The sequence below is a fragment of the Panthera pardus genome, unplaced genomic scaffold (assembly GCF_024362965.1).
Source record: "Panthera pardus isolate Hobbes unplaced genomic scaffold, ASM2436296v1 HiC_scaffold_6, whole genome shotgun sequence".
NCBI lineage: Eukaryota > Metazoa > Chordata > Mammalia > Carnivora > Felidae > Panthera > Panthera pardus.
The window spans coordinates 100,623,799-100,644,558 of NW_026526991.1; the positions used below are offsets into that span (position 1 = coordinate 100,623,799).

Here is a 20,760-nt window from a genome sequence, read left to right on the forward strand (position 1 = left end):
AAAACACCTCAGGTTCCTTAGGCTAGTGTTTTAGGAAGGTTAAAATGGGTACATGATTTATCATCCTATGGAAAAAGGCATAAACTTCCCATTTTTTTGTTGATGCTATTACAAGCTGTTTAAATCGCCCTGTGGCTTGGGTCTCATGTCTATGGGGGAGTTATAGGGTGTTGTGGAGATTACCAAATAATTGCAAAGTACTTGTAAAATAGTCAGTGTCATATAAATGCTGTTCCTAATTATTATTGCTGTCAAATTACTGCACAGTATTATAAGTGAATTAAACATTCTTGGGCACCATAGTGCTGGAAGTTATTTATTTTCCACTTACTCTAGGTCTGTGGCTGGAATATGGGAGTGTGAATGATGATGCAGGAAAATGCTTCTCTCAGCTCTCATTCTGGAAGCTTCTCCCTTTCCCTAGTCTCCCCCTGCATAGTGAGAAGGGGTAGAAAAGAGCCTTTTGAGTTTTGTCTTGGGGTCTACTCTGCCCTGGACTATTGTCTGAGGAACTTGCTCGTATCTGTATACGGCATCCCTGTGCCCCTTCTTTGTAGGTGTCTTAGCACCCCAGCTATTTGTCCCAGAGCAGACTTCCTTGCTGGGGACCTCTTTATAGTTGGGCACAGTCTTGGGACCCTTTGGAGGGCACTAGCTGGCCATTCACTATTTCCTCTGCAGCCCTCCCTCACATGTGAGAGACATTTCCCTGCAAGTCCCACGTCCAGGGCTCTGTTGGCCTATTTCGCCATACAGTCATCATTGGGCTGAGAGCCTGGTATGTGCCCCAGAAGTGCTCCGAGACAAGGGGTCTTGAGGAAGTGTCTGACTGGGGAGACAAGATGAGGACTCAGGAAAAAAACAGAGAAATAATAGTAACAATGAGCAAGATGTATGTGGCCCTCTATGAGTTTACAAAGCACTTTCATGTTTTCTTAGAACAGCTCTGTGAGTCAGCTCCATTACAGAGAAGGCCAGGGACTGTCAGGGCCCTCAGGGAGGTTTGCTCAGGACCCCTTGGCTAGGAGCCGGGCCTGGAACTGGATTCAGCGGCCTGCTCATCCCGGGCTTTCCCCAGCGTGGCGTTACTCAGGGTTGGCGGACAGGACACCCTCCTCTTCCCCTTCCCTGGATGTTCTGGCCCCAACACTCCCTCCCAAGGCCTCCTGAAGCATGTGGGTCTGGGCTCCCTGGCATGTTTTCCTTACCTCCTGTAACTGCAGTCCATATACAGCCTTTATGTTTTCGGGGTAGGGCAAAGGGGATAGTGTGCGTGCGAGGAACTTAGGTTCTTTGCTTCCTCAAAGCACTCAAGTTCGAACAGGTTTGATGTGCAGTGCATGAGCTTGGCATATGCTTCGCTTCCCCCTCTCTGGAAGTGGGTCCAGTTGCCTGGTCCCCTGCCCGCCCCCTCCCATGGTGGCACACACGGTCATGGTGCTCACAGCCCTGCTCTTGTCTGTTTCAGGTGCATGAGATCCTGAAGCGCACAGCCTGTTCTCGGGCTAACAACACAATGGGTAAGGACCCCCTCTGCCGCCCACGGGCCCAGTGCTGATGGGCTGCCACGGTGCCAGAGCTGTCCTCTCTGCAGCTTGCTGCAGGGTATGGGGGGCAACGAAGAACAGAACAAACAGACACCCCCATGGAGTAGGGGAGGCTGTTTGCACTCGGGGCCAGGGGTCCTGCTTGCTCTCCAGGAGCAGCAGCACCCCATCTTGTGGGGGCAGGGGCATTCCCCAGATTGCTGTAACTTCTCCCAGACCTTCATCCCTGTCTCCACAACCTATACAAGGTTTTAATAATCACCCAAACATGGCAGGTTTAGTTTATTTATTTAGTTTTTAAGAAGAAAGGCATCTCGGAGACCCTTTAGTGCAGCCTTCTCCCTTTATGTGTGAAGGAGCCAACCTCCCGCAGGGTGACTTTTCAGAGGTCACACGTTAGTCTGAAGGTGCGGCTCCTGAGTTCATCGTTCCTGTCACCAAATGTGGCTGAATCTGTTCCCTTAGTGATTTGTTTTTGAAACTTGAGGGTATTAGTCTTTGCAGTAGGAATGTCAGCATTTGGGAGCCCATAGGGCAGGCCAACTGATGCTGGAGGACTTTGCGGAAGACACACAAAATGGCTGAGGTGGAGATGGGAGCTTATGAGCACAAGCACGCGTCCTTTCCACAGGAATCACTCTGCAGGCCAGAGCTCTTTCCAGAGCTGCTACCAGCACTCAGAATGGCTTTTGAAACCTTTGAGAGAAATTCCTTCAAAATACACTCTGGGGTGGCAAATCTTTGGCTTTTGAGGCAGCCTTGAGTTAAAGAGTTCAAAGTCATTTAGAGACAAGTCTAGTGAATAATGTAGTCAATCAAGCCAAGAAATCACAACAGTGCTAATGATAATAAAGGTAGCATTGGAGAGTATTGCGGGGGGACTCATAAGCTGCCTTAATACCAAGGGAGTGGTCCTGGAGAAGGAACTACAACAGGTTTTATATAGTGATAGTGCCTTTAGTCTAGTGCAGAACTTCTCGAGGGGGCAATTTATGATGACGGGTTGCGCTGATGTATTCATCTTGTACAAAATCCCAAATAACACTCTAGTTTTTGAAAGTCAAGTCTTGCATGTGATGTTGTTTGTCTGGAACATGGTGCTGATGAGGCCAGGACATGAGTGAGGGAGGTAATTAATTAGCCCAGCTTGATTCCATGGAAGGACTGAAGCCCCCACTTGGAGCAGCCATTTTTCCTTGGTTCCAAGGACAACCAGAAGAGTCAAGAGATCTCAGAATGTATTTTATATTTTCTCATGACTTCTATCAGAATTCTTGAATTTACCTCACTTCTTGACCAGTTCACTCCTCAGCTCCATTAATCTGCCTTTTATCCTGTCAGACCATCCTCAATTTGACCAAACCTGCTCCCTCAGATGTCATAGGTGACTTCCAATTCCCACATTTCATGGCCTTTTTCTTAGTCTTCCTCTTCTTTAACCTCCTACACATCCTTCCACACCTTCTTTATGGACCTTCATCCTCTGAGAGTTGATATCCAGGAAGGTGCTACTGCTGTACTAATCTGCTGCCACTCTTAAAAAAAAAAAAAAAAAAAAAAATATATATATATATATATATATATATATATATATATATATATACCCACACACACACACACACATATATTTGAGATTATCTATATCTATATCTATATCTATATCTAGAGAGAGAGAGAGTGAGTATGAGCAGGGGAGGGGCAAGAGAGAGGGAGAGAGAGAATCCCAAGCAGGCTTTGCACTGACAGCACAGAGCCCAATGTAGGGCTTGATCCCATGAACTGTGAGATCATGACCAGAGCCGAGGTCAAGAGTGGGATGCTTAATACTTGAGCCACCCAGGTGCCCCTCTGCTGCCATTCTATTTCTGCCTCATGGACCACACTTTCTTTGGTTCTTCTTCCTTCTCCTAGATTTTAGATGTTTTCTTCTCCGTATTCCCTTGGCCTCCTTACTTTTCTCTGTATACAGATGACTAGGAACCATGTATTTCTATTTCCCACTTCTCTCACTAATTCTAGCCCAACATTTCCAACTGACAGATGGATATCTCCACTGAGATGTTCACCAGAACCTTAAAATCAGTATATCAAATGTCCATTTCTAATTCCCCCTCTCTTCCTCTCTCTCCTGCTTCTCTTCCTGTTATTGTGACCACTGTCTTCTCTGTTTTTGCTCACATGGTTCCCTTCACCTGAATGTCCTCCCCCCATCCCCCCATGCCCATCCCCAGACCAAACATGGCTGTCCCATGGGTTCTTCCAATACCCTGTCCTTGGAACTCCCACCAAATTCAGTCTCTTTCTTGCTGATTGCTATGTCCATGGCCTAGGCTCCCAAACAGTCCTTGAAGTGTGTTGAATCATCTCCTATGCCCCAGTGCACCTGGCTGTCTGCCTTGCAACATTCTAGTCCATGAATTTGGTTTAGCAAATTAATTAAACATGCCTAGCCTGTTAGCCCACAGCGATTGCTGGTAATTGTAACTATGGACAAATAAATTCTCTGCAACTCAGTTTCCTTGGATGTAAAGTGGGATAGTAACATCTATCTTGCAGAGTCTTTGGGAAGATTGAGCTGTTAGTTTGTCTTGTAAACTAGGAAGTCCTTGAAAACTGAAGTTTATTTTGAGAGATCGTCTCTGGGTTGTCAAAAGGCCATTAGGGATCCTCTACTTTAACACTGAAGTTTTTTTCTTTTTCATTTGAGGATATGAATTTTTTGGTGATGTCTCAAATCAAACTTCTTAAGAATTTTGTTGTGTTGAGTAGTTTTCAAAAATTTCTTTTTTGTCATTCAGAAAACATTTATTGAGCACCTTGTCTGTGTCAAATGATGTTATAGAAACTGAGAGATGCCAAGATGAATTTGACCTAATTTCTGGCCTTGAGGGCTCTTAGTTTAGCTATGCAGGCAGTCATGTAAATAAATAATTATGAGCTAATCTGCTAGGTACAACTATAGAGACATGTACAGAGTGCAGAGGGAACACAGAGGTGGAAGCAATTAACTTCCATGTGTGTGTGTCTAAGTATCAACATAAGTTATCCAGTATTCATTTCATAGCTCAGGGGAAAGTTGGCATGTCAGTAATTCTACAAATGGGGACAGAGATGACATGTGACTTGTCCAGGGTCACATACTGAGTCATTGTCAGATGGGTCTAGAACTTGGGTTTCTTCGCTCCAAATCTTATATCCAATACCTTTGGGATGCTGTGAACTAGAGGTGGAATTAGGTTGAATCTTTAAAGTCTGTTACTACAGAAGCAGTAGCCATCTGGCCACTGATTCATAGGCATTTGACTTGGAAGGGAGAGCCTACCTTCTTTTAACATATATTGAACCTTAGGTCCTAAAACTCCCAGGTACTTCTGCTAGGTGGAAACGTGGAGAAATGAGTTCAAGTTCTGTCTCTACTAAATTTGGTTAGATTTTGGTAGGCTGTATTGTGTCTGTTAGCCTCAGTTTTCCTGCACTTACAAAATGATGAAAATGAAGGAAAAATGAGGTTAACATATTATAAAGCCTCTTCTTTAGTGCTATTTTAATATAATTTAAGTTAAACTTTAAACAACTCACTATACAAATAAATTTTAAAGCCCCATTGTTAGCCAAACTATAAGAGACTCTTAAAAACTGAGAATAAAATGAGGGTTGATGGGGCGTGGGAGGGAGGGGAAAGTGGGTGATGGGCATTGAGGAGGGCACCTGTTGGGATGAGCGCTGAGTGTTGTATGGAAACCAATTTGACAATAAATTTCATATTAAAAAAATTTAAAAAAATAAAAAATAAATATCTGGCAGATTTTACCAGTTGTGTGTGGGGGGAACCCATTGTTGATTTCTGTACTTTAAGCATGGGCATTATAAAAATGAAGTGATGAATTATATTTTCTCTAGATTCTCAGAACAAAATGTCTAACTACACACTCTGTGTCTTCATGCAGATGCTCTGAAGGAACCTCAAGCACAACATAAACCAAAAAAATACAGACTTCCCTTTGGGGGGACAACCCAGCTCTCATCCATGTACCCCAAATTTCAGTGAACTTTAGTTCTTAATTTCTCAAGCCTGGAACTGTAACAAAGTGCTATTGGGTTGATCTTGTGAACATCTATGAAATAGGCACAATTTGACTCTTTTTATGTATTTTTTTAATATTTATTTATTTTGGAGAGAGAGAGAGACAGAGTGCAACCAGGAAGGTGCAGAGAGAAAGGGGGACACAGAATCCAAAGCAGGCTCCAGGCTCTGAGCTGTCAGCACAGAGCCCGACGCAAGGCTCAAAACCATGGACTGTGAGATCATGACTTCAGCCGAAGTCAGTTGCCCAATGGACTGAGCCACCCAGGTGCCCCTAGACACAATTTGAGTCTTTACAGCCATTATCCTACTCTATATCAACTGTGTTTTTTCTTGAATTTATTATCCCAACCACTAAAAGGTCTTCTTAACCCTAGTTTTACCCATTTTTAACCTATAACGTAAAATTAACAGCCCGTGTGAGCTAATAATCAGATATGCACTGGTCTGATTATTTCTGGTCTGATTATTTCACTGGTCTGCTTGAAATGACAAAATAGATCCACATTTCCCTTAGATAAAATCCAAACCTCTTAATAGTTACCTGTTATGAACTTTATGTTTGTGTCCCCCCACCCCCCGATCCATAACATTGAAGCCCTAACCCCCATCCAAAAGTCTGTTAGTTCAGCAGTAGCTGCTGCTGATTTACTAGCTTTGTAACAAGGGACATATGACTGAACTTCTCTGCTTCCCAGCAGAAGAGAACCCCCAGGCTGATTTTCAAGTTGTTTGTCTTCTGTGTTGGAAAGTCAAGTTCCCCTTAAGTTCTTTGGGCAATGTACCATCTTACTTAGAAGATCAGAAAAAATGAGGAATGTAATGACACTCAGAGGCCTCAAGATAATATGGCCCTTTGAGCCATGGGGTAAATTTTGATTTTATTGCCCTTCTCTCTGGTTTTATAGAGAAGCACAAATGACTAGAATTGACTTAGATTCCTCCAGAGGAATCTGCCTCATAAAAAGAAGAGAACAGGGAGAACAGGACAGTGCTTGGAATTGTTTTCCAAGGTATTTTTCTTGATCCTTCACCCCTGGAATTACTTTTTATATGGTCATTATTGTGGCCAGTTCACAAAGCTTCATTCCTTTGCCATTGTACCCAATTACAAAGGGAATTAGAAGATGGCAAAAATAAGAAAGACTGGAATCAAAGCTGGAAAATATACTAAAGATAATAGTAACTCAGACACACTCCTGGTCATTTAGTATTATCACTTTTTTCTTTGTAGAAAATACTTTTTTTTTTTTTTTTTTGAGAGCCTAGTTTTGCAAAGCATGAAGCTGTATATGAGTTGCATGTATGGAATTATTTATATTCCCGTCTTGTTCCACAAAATTTCTGAGGTGGCTTACAAGAAAAACAATAAAACAGCATAATATAAATAAATAAAGAAATAAGAACCAGGAAAAACACAAATTAAAATAGAATGTCAATACTAGGGGGGAAATGGAATACAAATATTTAAACCATAAGGGCCTGTAGTTCCTACAGTTGGGGCTGCAAATTTGACCTTGAACCAAGTGAAAGGGGAGTATGGTTAGTAGTTTAGCTCTTAATATCCTCAGCAACATCTTTTGGTACAGAAATTTTTCTAAAATCTCTCATGCTATTCTCTGCTTTCTTATGTAGAATAGATCAAGGTATATCTTCTATATAAATGCATATGTAAATTTTTTTGGATGGTTCAGGATCATCACTAAGAACAGAAGTTTTGAGGGTGGCTCAGTCGGGTGAGCGTCCGACTTCGGCTCAGGTCATGATCTCACAGTTTGTGAGTTCGAGCCTGTGTCGGGCTCTGTGCTGACAGCTCAGAGCCTGGAGCTTGCTTCAGATTCTGTCTCCCGATCTCTGCCCCTCCCATGTTCATGTTCTGTCTCTCACTTTGTCTCTCAAAAATAAATAAATATTACATAAAAATTAAAAAAAATACCATCAATTTTTAAAATGTTTCCTCGAGGATTCCCAAAGTATTGTTAGGGTTCTTTGCCCCATACTCTGTGATATCTTGAATTTTGACTCTGGTAACCTCCTTCTCTGAATTCTGCTCTTTCAGTTTTACTTTGCTGTTTGGGAGACAGAAAAAGCAGCTTATTAGAATTTGGAGCAAAGAGAGAAAATGTATTGAGGGAGGGTCTGAGGATTCTGCTGTGGTTACGGCATGCAACATTAGAGAATGGGTTTTGTGAGATTGAGGTACTTTTTCTTTCTTCTGGGCTCTCTGTTGTGACAACTGAGATAAGCAGATAAGAGCTCTCTGAACACATAAGGTATTATTGTAACCAGAATAATAAGGACCCCTTGCACATGTGCACTTTCACACTTATTTCTCATGTGATCCTTGAAGCCACCGTGCAAAGTAGGGTCAGCAAATATTATGTAATTTCACAACTGAGAAATTAACAGGGTGCCCAAGATCAGAGATTTAGAGCCAGATTTAGAACCCAGGTGCCCTGGCTCTTCTTCAGTTCTCTTTAAATTAATTAAATTAAGTTCAATTAAATTAATGAATAAATGGATGAAGTTATCTGGGAAAGGTTTCACAGAGAAATGGAAGCTGAGGTCTTCCCAGTGTAGCATCCATTCATTTACTCAATGGATATTTATTGAGCATCTACCATGTGTCATTCATATCTAAAGAATAGAGTAGTGAATCAACCAGACACAACAGACACAAATCCCTGCTCTTATGGGGCTTACATATGAGGTAATATTTGAGGAGAAGAGGAAATAGGCTGCCACGTGGCTGTCTGGAAAGACAGATGCATGCAAGGAGAGCAAATAATACAGGAGACATGATGGAAGCCACTCCCGAGAATCAGGGTCCCAACAGGAACAAATGACACTCTCAAAATAGGATAATTTAAGGTAGAAATATTGAGATACCATTTATAAAGGTGTGGATAGGGAGTTGGGGATGCCTGGAATTAGAGCAGTAAAGCTGTTCCTAGCTTCAGATCCATGAGGTGAGAGAAAGGTTACTGGAACATGGATGGACAGAACTGGGTAGAGGAGACCCATTGGGACAAGCAGGTGACTATTCAGGGAGGAGGTCAGGGGTCCCAATTCCCTCTGATCTGCTGAACCCAATGGAAAGCCAGAGAGCAAGGGAGCCCATTCATGTCAGATAGAGAAGGGGTGAGTGTGTATCTAGAAGGAGCAAAAGGAGGATAGGCACATGCCCAGCAAGACTGGAGAAGCAGGTGGCATTTCAGTTCTGGGACGAGCAAATTGAGAAACTTAGGTCAAGTCACATTCCCTCACTGGACCCATCTCTTTCTCCCTTTGTAACATAGAGACCCCACAGTGTGCTTGAAGCTTCTAATTCCAGGTCCAGCATTTCATAGACTTTGATTCAAAGGAACAACATGGTCTCCTTTCCATAAGAGCCAGCTGGGCTTGGAGCGCCTGAGTGGCTCAGTCGGTTAAGCATCCGACTTTAGCTCAGTCATGATCTCTCAGTTTGTGGGGTCAAGCCCTGTGTCGGGCTCTGGGCTGACAGCTCAGAGCCTGGAACCTGCTCTGGATTCTGTGTCTCCCTCTCTCTCTGCCCCTCCCCTGCTCATGGTCTCTATCTCTGTCTCTCTCTCTCTCTCTCTCTCAAAAATAAACATTAAAAAAAAAAAAAAAAAAAGAGCCAGCTGGGCTTAGAGAGGGGACTGGCTCTTCTATAAAGTCACACTGAGCAGGTCCCGGGCCATAGCCAGGACTTGAGGTGGTATGATGTTTACGGACCTCAAAGACCATGGGAGAAGACAATGAGGGGGAGGTAAGGGCAGGGAGGATTCAGGACCACTGGCTAGCATGGTTGGGAGAAAAGATTGCATTCCTACATCATTCCTTTGCCTGAAGCCCTGGGTGACATTGCTTAGGTGTGGCCATGGTCCATTGGCATCCCAAACCCCTGGTGTACCTCGGAAAGCCCTGGCTCTCCAAATCCCACACAGGATTTGCCGAGTCAGACTGTGTGTGTGTGTGTGTGTGTGTGTGTGTGTGTGTGTGTGTGTGGCGGCTGGGGGGGTGGGGGCAGGGCTCCAAAAGCTGCATTTCTAACAAGCTACCGAGGTGATTCTTAGGAACTCTAAAGTTAGATAAAGATGACTTTGGGCTGGCTGCCACAGGCTTCTATTCACATCCGGGAATTGGAAAGAATCATGCAGAGTGCTCTGTCCTCTGGGGATGTGGCCACTGGTTTTCTGAAGTACCCAATGATAACCAGGTCATCTCTGTGAAGGGCCTAATTGTTGCTGTTACTTTTCTAACATTTGTCATATGGACATTTAGCATTCAGTCCCTTTTGTCCTAGCCAGCAGTAGGGCCTTGTGGACTTTCTTTTTTTCCTTTTTTGTCCTGTGGCGGAAGGATGGGCAGGAGGGTAAAAACAAGTATAATAAGGTAAAGAAAGGGTTACTGACCTTAAAAAAGTATGGGTGGATTGGCATTTGGTGATGGTCTAATTTATATTTGTGGGGGTTTCTTCTGTGCCTTCTGTAACCTTCTTTCCCTCTTATTCACCTCTGGAAGTGAAGGGATTATGGACGAATGTGCACAGTGTTCCGAGACCGAATATATTCATGAATTTGGGTTCTGCATGGTGGTGGTAGTGTGAGTGGGCTTGGCCTGGCGAAACTTGGTGGTGCCTCCTTAGCGCCACGATGCCTCCTTAATCAACATCATGTAAGGTCACCTGCCAGGGCTCTGCAAATTCACCCTTTCATGGAATGCCTTTTTTAAAAAATTGAAGTGTCATTAACATACAGCGTTCTATTAGTTTCAGGTGTACAACATCGTGATTCAACAGTTGTGCACTTGGTCCAGTGCTTGCCATGATAAGCGCAGTTGCCCTCTGTCACCATACAGCATTACTGCAGTATTGTTGGCTATATGCCTTTTAAAGCACACTTTACTGTGGAGAGAGTCACAAGCCCCCTTGACCACGTCAGAGGGAGAGAGAGACACCTTTTCTACTCCTTTCGTATGGAAGTTGTTGCTGCCTTTTCTTGGACCGAAAATTACAGATTGATGGGACTACATTTTCATAGACATTTTGGTGTCAGAGCATTTCAACAAATGTACGCTTTGGGACTCTCTCCTCCCCACTCAGGAGACGATGTCTTAATTATTTTGACCAAAGCCAGACTGTGTTGTGTGTTGTAAACATCTGGTTTATCATTCATCCAGCTGAACTGGTTTATATTTTGTTAGAAGAAAAGGCTTGGGATTAAAGGCATTTAAGTAATTAAGCACACGTCAAGACAATTTGGTGATGGGTAAATATAGTCTCTGTTAAATGCACCGTCTGGGGCCTCTGGTTTAGATTTACGTCCGGCTGGAGTAGGGGGATGAAAGCAGATGCCGGGCGGACTGGTCCCTGTTCTGGGGGGAATCAAAACCAAATGGGTTTTCAAGAGTTCAGCCCCATCCCTCTAAGTACCTGTCCCGCTGGATGAAAGTTTTCTTTGAGTTTGGCCTGGAGGGAATAGAGCCGCAGTCCCCATCACCCAGCGGCACTCACAGATTTAATGAGGCTCTCTTTGGGAGGCCTACCATAAACTGTGCTTTGGTTGATCCTTTGTGTCCGGGAAGCCAGAGATGTCCTGGAAGCTAAATGCTAGGCCTCGGGTTTTGTGTTCCAAGTGTGTGTTTTAGGTACCAGTCCTGGAGCTTGAGCCCACCCTGCTTTGTTCCTTGGCCCTGACCCTCTGGATGGATGATGCCAAGGGACAGCGTTGCCAGGCCTGGCCGGGTCAGTCTGTGTAGAGCTGTGGTTGGCGTTGGGCAGAGGGGAAGCATGAGCCCTTTCCTTTAGGGATCATAGTTCTAAAAACAAGAAATATGAAGAACCTAGTGACTCAAAGGGACCGTACGGATCAGTGAGGGGGTCCCTAGTGAGCTGTGCTGTGTTTGAGCCGAGACACTGCTTCTCTTTGTGGGGAGAGGGACAGGACAGTGTCCTCTGTGCTTTCTCCTTCTTGCTGGTCCTGCTTCTGGGGGCAGTGGGATGAGTGGTTAGGTCTCTCTTTCTCTGTCTCCCTGGGTCTAGAGCAGAGAGGAAAGACTAGATGTGATCCTGAAGAAGAAAGCTTTGCCATTATGGCCAGATGGAATGGTGCATGATGGAACCAATTAGCTCATTTTTGCTGAAAAGAGAGGAAAAAATTCAGAATTTCAGTTTTCAAAGCAGACTCCTTTTTAAAAAACGTTTGATTATTTTCTTCTTCTTTCAAACTGATTTCCATGCTTGTTTGGGGGTAGGATCTTGGTTTCTGAAGTCTGTGGGTGACCCAAGAGGCCAAAGCAGTTCCCATTCTTGGGTGAAGTTGTGGCTGAATAGTTATTTTCAACTTGCTTCCCCCACCCTCCCCATTCTTTTTCTTTTATGTGCTGTTGCCTCCCTGTGTAGCAGCCACTGGTTGGAATCGCCCGTCTGATGCCCTCTGGAAAAAGGAGGTACACAGCCCTGGAGGACAGAGACACATCATGTACAGCATTTTGGGGCTCTGGTTATCTGGGTTGGGACAACTCAGGTGTGATGAACTGAATTGTATTGGCCCCAAGACAAAGAACCATTGGTTGGGTTTCCTCTCTAGGAAATGGACTAATTGACTAGAGTTTAAAGGTTCTTCATCAGCATAGGTTGCCATAGAAAATTGGAGTAGTGAAGAAGATGGTGCCTGTGATAAATGGGAAGAGATACTGCGATACGTTTAGCCATGGGGCTGGTTACTCTTACCCACCATTATCCCTTCTGTGTTCCCAGCAGTGTACTAGGTGCCATGAGAGATACAGGTGAGGGGAGAATGCTCTCTGACCTTGGGTACCTTGTAAGCCTTCAGGAGACACACAACAAGGGGCAGACAACATCCCACAAGTGAAGTGAGCTGCCTGTTCCAGGCACGTGGTGCAAGAGAAGCTTTATTTGAGACCTCCAGTGATTTAGATCCTCCTGAGGATCTGGCAGCAGGACCCCTGAGTCCAAGTGGTCAGCTTAATGCTGTCAGACACTCGGCTGCTGTGCTCAGTGCCCAGCACAGCAGAGATTTCAACACCTGTTTAACTTTTTCCAGGCAGGCTGGGGGCTGTCTTCAGGGTGTATGTTGCTGCTGTGGTTACCATGGGTGTGAGTGCAGGGATTGATTGGGTCAGGGTAGTGCACAGGGTGCGGTCTAGTTTAGAGCTCCATCCGCCTGTGATGCTTCAGCCTCTATCCATGTGGACAGCCCTTTTGTAGCTTTGGAACATCCCCCACCCCCCTCCTCACTTGGGACTCCTCCCCTTGATTATTGTAGGGTGGCTTCACATTGCTGTGGTTATGGCTCTTGAACTGATTAATGATGCTCAGAGTGAAATTGTAGTCTTGTGAGTAAGACAGATCTGCAGCTCATTCAGCACCCCCCAGGCACCCCTCCCCGTCCGCACTCCCTTTTACCCACTGTCTATTCCCCCCCAGCCCCTAAAGTTATTTCGGGTGGTTTATGTTCATGCCAAGGAGGAAACTTAAAATCAGGAGAGGACTGGTCCTTTGGTGATGCAGCGGCTCTCAACTCACTGCAAGAGTGGTCGCTTCCCAGAGCGCCCCCTGCAGTCTCCCAAGGGCCTCTGCTTCTACGTGGGGCCTATGGCTGGTCCTCCTGGATTCCAGGGTCCTAAAAATGAGGCGAATAGGGGCAGGGTTTGAAGAAGAGGAGGCCGATGAGGAGAGAGGATTGTTTGAGAGCCTCTGTGGTCTCTGAGTATGTGGGTGGGGTATCGCTTGGGAAGGGGAGGTGGAAAATGTTGTCTAGATTTGTTATCCATCCTTGTCATTTATCCAGAGCCGTGCAAATGCACATTACTTAGCATTTGCACATGATACATGTTTTCCTCCCAAACCAATTTTCTTCTCATCTCACAACTGTCTGTAGTCTCTCTGGAAAGAATGGTTCAGAGCAGAATGTGTGTTTGAGACAAGGGAAATCCCCATGAACCAGAGCTTACCCCTCCTTCTCCCCCTCCGTGATTACACGTGTATCCTCGCATGGTAGGGTCGTCGGTACTTAGGGTTGGTGGGATATAATGTCTCCCATATGGGAGCCAGTGACCCAGGACAGACTATCCTGAGTCAGAACATACAGACCATCTTATAGTCTCTGAATAAAACCATGAATGAAACAAGTAAATAACAGTGCCTTTGTCCTGAGCAGAAAGTTCTCTGTTGTGACTATACCAGAGTTATAGGGACAGAGTCATTGACTCATTTAGCATATATTTCGTAGGGTCTGCTATGTGCATGTGGTGTGAAATACTGTCGGGATTAAAAAGTGAATCTCGTGTGTGGTTCTCAAACTTTGTGATCTCAGGAAACCATTACACTTTTTAAAAATTATTGAGAGCATCCAAAGGGCTTTTGTTTTGGTGGGGTTATGTCAGTCAATATTTATTGTATTAGAAATTAAAACTGAGAAATTAAAAAACAATTTTTAATGTTTATTTTTGAGAGAGAGAGAGAGCGAGTGAGGGAGAGGCAAAGAGAGAGGGAGACACAGAATCCAAAGTAGGCTCTAGACTCTGAGCTGTCAGCACAGAGCCTGATGCAGGGCTCAAACTCACACACTCTAAGATCATGACCTCAGCTGAAGTCGGACGCTTAACCGACAGAGCCACTCGGGCACCCCAAAACTGAGGAGATTTTTAAAGCACAAGGATACACAAACACACATTCCATTTGCTGTCAGGGGGATGATGCCACCCCATGTCACAAAATCCCACTGTACACTCATGAGAGAATAGGAGAGAAAAAGCAAAAAATGTCCTAGTGCTATTATAAAATTAGTTTTGACCTTCGGAGCATCCTGAAAGGGTCATGGGGGCCCCCAGGGTTCCCCAGACCACACTTTGAGAACCACTGCTCTACAGTCCTCTACCTCCGGGAGGGAATGGTCCAGGCAGACCAGCACTGCTCTGGGACGGAATGGGAAGGCACCAGAAATGAGTTCTGATAACGTGCTGTGGGATGCTATGACATATACTTTTCCTGGTCGTATGACAGTAAAATCCATAGTCATTCCTGTGCTGTCACTGAACACAGGTAGTGTCACCTGATGATGGTGGCAGAGACTTTGCGGTGGTCCGGGGGCAGGAGAAAAGGGGAAGCATGAGGTTTGAGAGAGTATATTTGATACTGAAACATAACTTTGTTTTTGGGAAGTAAAAATATTGTTCTTAGGCTAAGAACTAAAGCTCCACAGAAACTTGTAGATTGAGGGGTGACAGAGGAGCACGCAGTGCCTGTTTCCAACAGACAGAGGTGAGGTCGAGAAACTCCTGCCCTACAGTTGCCATTTTCATCTTCCTTTCTTCCACAGGCATTAACTCTCTGATCGCCAACAACATCTATGAGGCTGCCTACCCTCTTCATGACGTAAGTATCCTTTCCGCGCAGTCTGCAAACGGCTGTGCAACGCAGGGGACACGGTGGCCGAGTACACAGCAGGCGAGGCATGAGGGAATCACGCCGCTCAGACACCTGGGCCGAATCCAGCCTCCTTGGGGTGGACAGGAATCCCCACAACTGCCTCTCCGGGTATTGTCTCAATGGCGGGATGAGCCGGCTTTGGTGGGAGCGTTCCCCACATGCCCTGTGGTGGTTTTGGGAAGGCAGACGTGGCATGCCAGTGTATGATGGGAGGGGGTGGTGGTGAAGGTGGGTGGGTGGCGGTGGAAGGAGAGTCGAAGGCCCAGGTAACACACATCCTGGGCGGTCAGACCCTGAAAAAGTCTGAAGGTGATATTTTGTGTGTGATTGTTTTGTGTGGGTGTGAAATTCCTCATCCTTAATAGGCAAATATATATTAAGTATCAGGTTTTTTAAAAAAAAACATATTTAACAATGTTGAAGCCAATCTCTCAAAATTGCTTTTGCTGTTGTTTGGTTCAGTAGAGAAAACAGACGGACTTGTAAGTAAAGCTTTCCTCGACTGAGAGTCGTGTTATAAACATCCCATGATACAGTGCGATGACATTTCTTCAAGACGCTTTGTGAAGAACTTGCCTGGCCCCTGACCTAGGTGCCCTCACGACTGCACTGCTCCTTGACCGGTCACTTCTTTCCCACGGGTCACACAGTCATGCCCAATGAGACTGCGGAGGTGGGGCCTCTGAGTACCCGAAGGAGTTTCCAGATGGCAGTCTCCCACCCCCATACCTTGGCTGTGGGCAAATATGCTGTTAGGTTTTGCTGCTTGTGGACAGGGGGCGCTGTGCCCTGGTGCAGGGCGAGTTCACACCGTTTGCTGGCCATGGCCTCTGCCATTGTGTTTGCTCTGAGGAGGCACAGGCTGATGGCAGACGCCTAGGAGGGGAGCATCTTTGTGCGAGAAGCTGTCCAGAGGAAACATGGCAAATGTTGATGACTAACAAAACTGAACATTGGCTCCTTACCGTGTCAGGCTTTTGACTTTCCCCCAAAGGGAATGACAGAAAGGGGTGACGCTAGAAGATGGAAAAGAAAATCCTTTCTCTGTTTTTGATAGTTCCCTTGGCTTGATGCAGCCATCCCTCCTGTCTTACAGGGTGAATATGACAGCCCAGGGGATGACACGAATGACAGAAAGGTAAGCCGGCCTGGGCCACACTGAGTGCTTGGGCACAGGAGACTGTGGGTGGGTGTGGGGCTGGCCCCAAATGTCCTGTTTACCTGATTAAATATTTTTCAGCAGCTCTTCCACAGCCCCCTACCCCCCAGGCATTGGAAACATGAGGGCCATTTCTGGTCATTGACATGACTGTGTGTATGGGGTGCTCATACTGGCATTCAGTGCTTGGACAGCCCACAGTGCTCACCATCCTGAAGTCTATCCAGCAGTCCCGCCCAGAAGCATTGTCCCACCTCCGATGATGAAAGGGCCTCAGCTGAGAAACACTGGGCATCCAAATTCCTTAATTTATAGGTGGGAAAACTGAGACCCAGAGAGAGTGAGCACCTTGCCCATGATGACACTGCCACAATTAAAGGGAGGAGGCTTGGAACACCTCTGACTCTCCAATCCAATGTCCCTGCTGAATAAGTGTATTACTATCCGTGCCATTATGGCTGTTTTTTTTTTTTTTTTTGGGGGGGGGGTGTCATCTTTAACTTATTCTTCTTATTCTCTAGTCAGACAAGTGGGGAATAGCCATTCCCAAGTTAGAGATGAGAGATGTGAGGGAGAAGGAGGATCAGTCGTGCTGTATATTCCAGGCAGCTAGGAATCAGAGGTTATAGTTAGGGGAAGGAAAAGGTCCTTTTGGAAGGACTCCTCCTGCACCAATCACAGACAGTACCTGCCCCTACCCCTCTCTCCAGGCTCTCCACCCAGATCCGGTTCTTCTGTGTGGGTGTGCCACCCTCCCTCACCATGGTGCGGCGCTCTAACGATCACCCGCCTCTTTAGTGGGGACTGCCCCATCTGGCTGTCAACCCCTTCATGCCATCCTCCTGCCCAGCTTCCCCCAACCATCAGCAACTCTGGTGAGCAGAGGAGGGAGGGCAGAGGTGGGAGGGCTGAGGAATTGAAGCCCGAGGAGTTTCCCTCCCCCCAGCTCTGTTGTCTGGAAAATTATTCATCCCCCAAGTTGCCTTTTGAGCAGCCTTCTTTTTATCCTGCCTATTAGTCCCTGTTATGAAGTGTTAAGTATTAAAAACATAAAAGGTCTTTTCCAGAAATACTGCTGTGATTGCTTACACATGTCCCCTCTCTGCCTGCCCAGGGAATCTGCTGTAGTATTGCGATGTCTTAACCTCATCTGTTTTCTATCTGATGCTAATAGTCTCGGTGTTTAATTTCCTGAAAAGTCCCGGATCAGAGTTAAAGGAAAAGGAGGAAGCATTTCTCCCCTCATCTCACCTAGCTCACCCCAACCGTTTTCTGCCCTCCTGCTTTCTCATTTCACCTTCCTCCCCTTTAAAGAGTGCTCACCACTGCTGCCCACCTAAGGATCCTCCTGCTGAGTGGGTGGTGACCCCAGCCGGTCAAGGTGGAGCACTCTACAGGAACATTCCAGAGACCGGGAACACACAGCAACTCCTGGCAGAAATCAGCCAGACCTCTGTTACCTGAACAGAGGCAGAGGGGAGCAAATTGTAGACTATCTAAAATATATGTCTGTTCGTCTTTGGAATGATGTTATGTTAGCATTAACAACACGACACAACAAAAATTTTTCCTTTCAGGAATCTTTCGGGTAGGCCAACAGAATTATTCCCAGTGCACAGCCCAACCGTCAGAATGGGTAGAATCTGGGAGGCAGGGAGAGACCAGGTCGGATGGAACCGCACCTTGGTGGGTAATTCCCACAGCGGATGTCAAAGGTAGCTGTCTTCAAAAGACAAGAGGCCCCTTTCTTGTGGCTTTGCCTTGGGTTTGCTGGCCAGTCCTTATTTTCCTCTGCCACGGTCATGGTTAGGGATATTGGCTTTGCTGGGGTTGGGATAAGGGAATCCGTGAGAGAGGGGAAGCTTTTTTTCTGTCCATTTGGGTTGGGAAACTGATACCCAGCAAGGTGAGGAGATGGTTCCAATGGCCATAAATGATTGTCGAGTCAGGACTAAAACCCTGGTGTCCAAATTGCAGCCTGTGCTTTATAGCCAGGTACACAGGGTCTTCTTGTATGGCAGCGGGAATTCTCAGCGCTGTGCTGGGTTTGTTCCCGCAGTTTCAGTACTGTATGAGTGGGGCCTAAAAGTATCCTAAGGAAGAAAGAGTCCAAACCTCTGAATACGTGCAGCATATTGATTCGTTTTAATTGCATTATAATAGTCTAGTGTTCTTGGAGAGAGCTGCAGGAAGGATTTTGGTTGGGTGCCAGGGAGAACCGTTGCATCTGTTGCTGGGGGGTGTGAAGGGTTAGGCACTGCAGTGGGGTCACCCCTCTGGGGGCCTTTAGGGGTGATTTGCAAGGGCACCCCAAGCTGCCCATCCTGCCGGTATATCTAGATGTTCTCTTTTACTCTTCCCTGCAATTCGTGCCTGTTCCCATGATCTCCTTGAGGCCCAGGCTCCTCATGGGCAGATCCCAGGAAAGACCAGAGGCCCCCGAGAATGCAGTCTTCTTCCCTTCCAGCTTGCCTTGTGCAGTTGTGCAGTTTCGATGACTCAGCCCCAGCCAGGGGCTGGAAGTCTCTCTCTCCCTGTTCCTGGAGGCTAATTAACAAGACGCAGCCTGCCTCTGAAGAACAGGGGTTTCCCACCTTTTTTTTCTTTTTTTAAAGTTTTTATTTATTTACTTAGAGAGAGAGCAAGCTGGGGAGGGGCAGAGAGAGAGAGAGAGAGAGAGAGAGAGAGAGAGAATCCCAAGCAGGCTCCACACTGTCAGCCCAGAGCCTGACTTGGGGCTCAAACTCACAAACCATGAAATCATGACCTGAGCTGAAACCTAGAGTTGGATGTTTAACTGAGCTACCCAGGCACCCCGCATTTTACACCTTTCTAGAAAGCAGGGCAGCAGGAAGAGAGAGCAGCATGGATGTGGATGGGTCTCCCCTGGCTGCCAGTAGCCACCTAATTCCACATTAGCTGGACCTGCCTGGTTTTCCTAAGCATTCCAGGGAAGTGACCATAATCATCTAATGAGGGCCGCCTTAGCCCTGCCAGCTCCCGCAGCTTCCTCACCCACTTACAGGGGTGCCTAAGGTACATCACTGGAATGTGATTCTCCTTAGCAGTTTTTAAACCCTGGGTCTTGTATTTTCCAGCTTTTGCAGATGATTGTTTTCTCTAGTGGACGGTTATAAAGTGACCCACTAAAAGGTGTGTGAAGAGAGTCAGTCTGTTTTTCTGACCAGAAAGGTACTTTTGTCCTGGGTGTCACTTGAGGATTGATTTTTCTCCTCCTGCACTAATTTTGCTACTGGAGAAGACCAAGATAGTTGAAGTGAGTCACTAAAAATTCAAACAGGTCATTGCAGGATCTGGGAGTAGAATTCCATTCTCTTCCATTGAGTTTGCTCTGTTCCATCACCACCTTTCGGTGGGCTGCAGCTGGCATCTTTCTTCCTGTTGCAAGCCTGGCTCTCGGAGGAGCTCGAGAGGGCCTCGAGTCTCAAGCATCTTGCCATTCTCTGGCATTGCAAATGGTTTTAACAGTCGGGTTCCTTTACAGTCTCATGAAATACTAAAACCAACTGACCCGCTGTCAAGTGTGATCCCCAGGGAGCCCATGGGCTGCTTGAATGCCCTGATCCTTCAGGCAGGGTGGCCCCTGTGGGTCGTTGCTTCCTGCTGTAAAGGTTTAGGGTCAGGCCGACACCCAGGCCTCTGAAATAAGGTACTGTCCATTGAGAGGGAGCTGCGGACCTTCCCGAATCTATTTGCAGGCTTGGTCAGTCGTGAAGAGGACGTGGTGTAGCTCTGAGGGAGAAAGTGGATTTACTAAAAGCTGCATTAGAAGGATCTAGACTCTGCACATGTAAAGGGATTGTTACGAGATACTGTGGATGTCTTCCTGCACCTTCCTCCACCACGCTAATCCCTAGGGGGCAGACTCCAGAGCACGCCTCCCTCCACCCTAACTGCCAGTCTGCTCTGGGACCCCATAACCTGGGCTTTAGTATGTAAGACTCACTTGGTCTCTAAGTATGTGTGAGTGAACATTTGTAGAGATGGTGAAGGGTCTGCAGCACTCGAGCCAGCCTGGACAGAGCCACGTGGGCATTCGGCCCTCACTGCTGCGTCACTTCCCAGGCTTGGTGTCCAGTAGCTGGAGCTCCATTGCAGGGGCTGCCCCGTGATGTCCTCTGTGTCCATCCTGCCCATCTGCACGGGGCTCACACAGCTCTCTTGGCTCATCCTCACAAACTGAATCTAGCTTTGTGCTCCGAGGGTGCCACGCTGAGAAAGGGACCTCCAGATGTTTCTTGCAGCATGCTCGATATCCCACCAGGGGCAAGGCTTGTGAGCTTGGCTGTCAGTTTGGGCCCAAGCCAACTGTGCCATACTGGTTCTTGGAGTGTTTTTAGTTTTTCCCTCCAGGGCAGTAGCAGATGGATGTTCTCAGGCTCAGGCTTTGGCTTGATATGTGACTCGGAGAGGAATCTGCTCTGGAGGTCAGAACCGGGACGCAGGCAGTGACGACCCACAGCCCTCAGGGGAGTCCTTGCTCTTACCTCCT

The 20,760-nt window shown here is 46.4% G+C and overlaps 1 protein-coding gene across 1 annotated transcript in view; it reads left to right on the plus strand.

Moving 5' to 3' along the window:
* Positions 1-20,760, plus strand: part of ANO2 (anoctamin 2) — a 341,871-nt gene that overhangs the window by 107,249 nt on the left and 213,862 nt on the right. Inside the window, exons 7-9 of the mRNA XM_053894601.1 lie at positions 1,469-1,520; positions 14,979-15,034; positions 16,185-16,226. Coding sequence (XP_053750576.1) covers positions 1,469-1,520; positions 14,979-15,034; positions 16,185-16,226 — 150 coding nt within the window. The remainder of the gene's footprint in view (positions 1-1,468; positions 1,521-14,978; positions 15,035-16,184; positions 16,227-20,760) is intronic.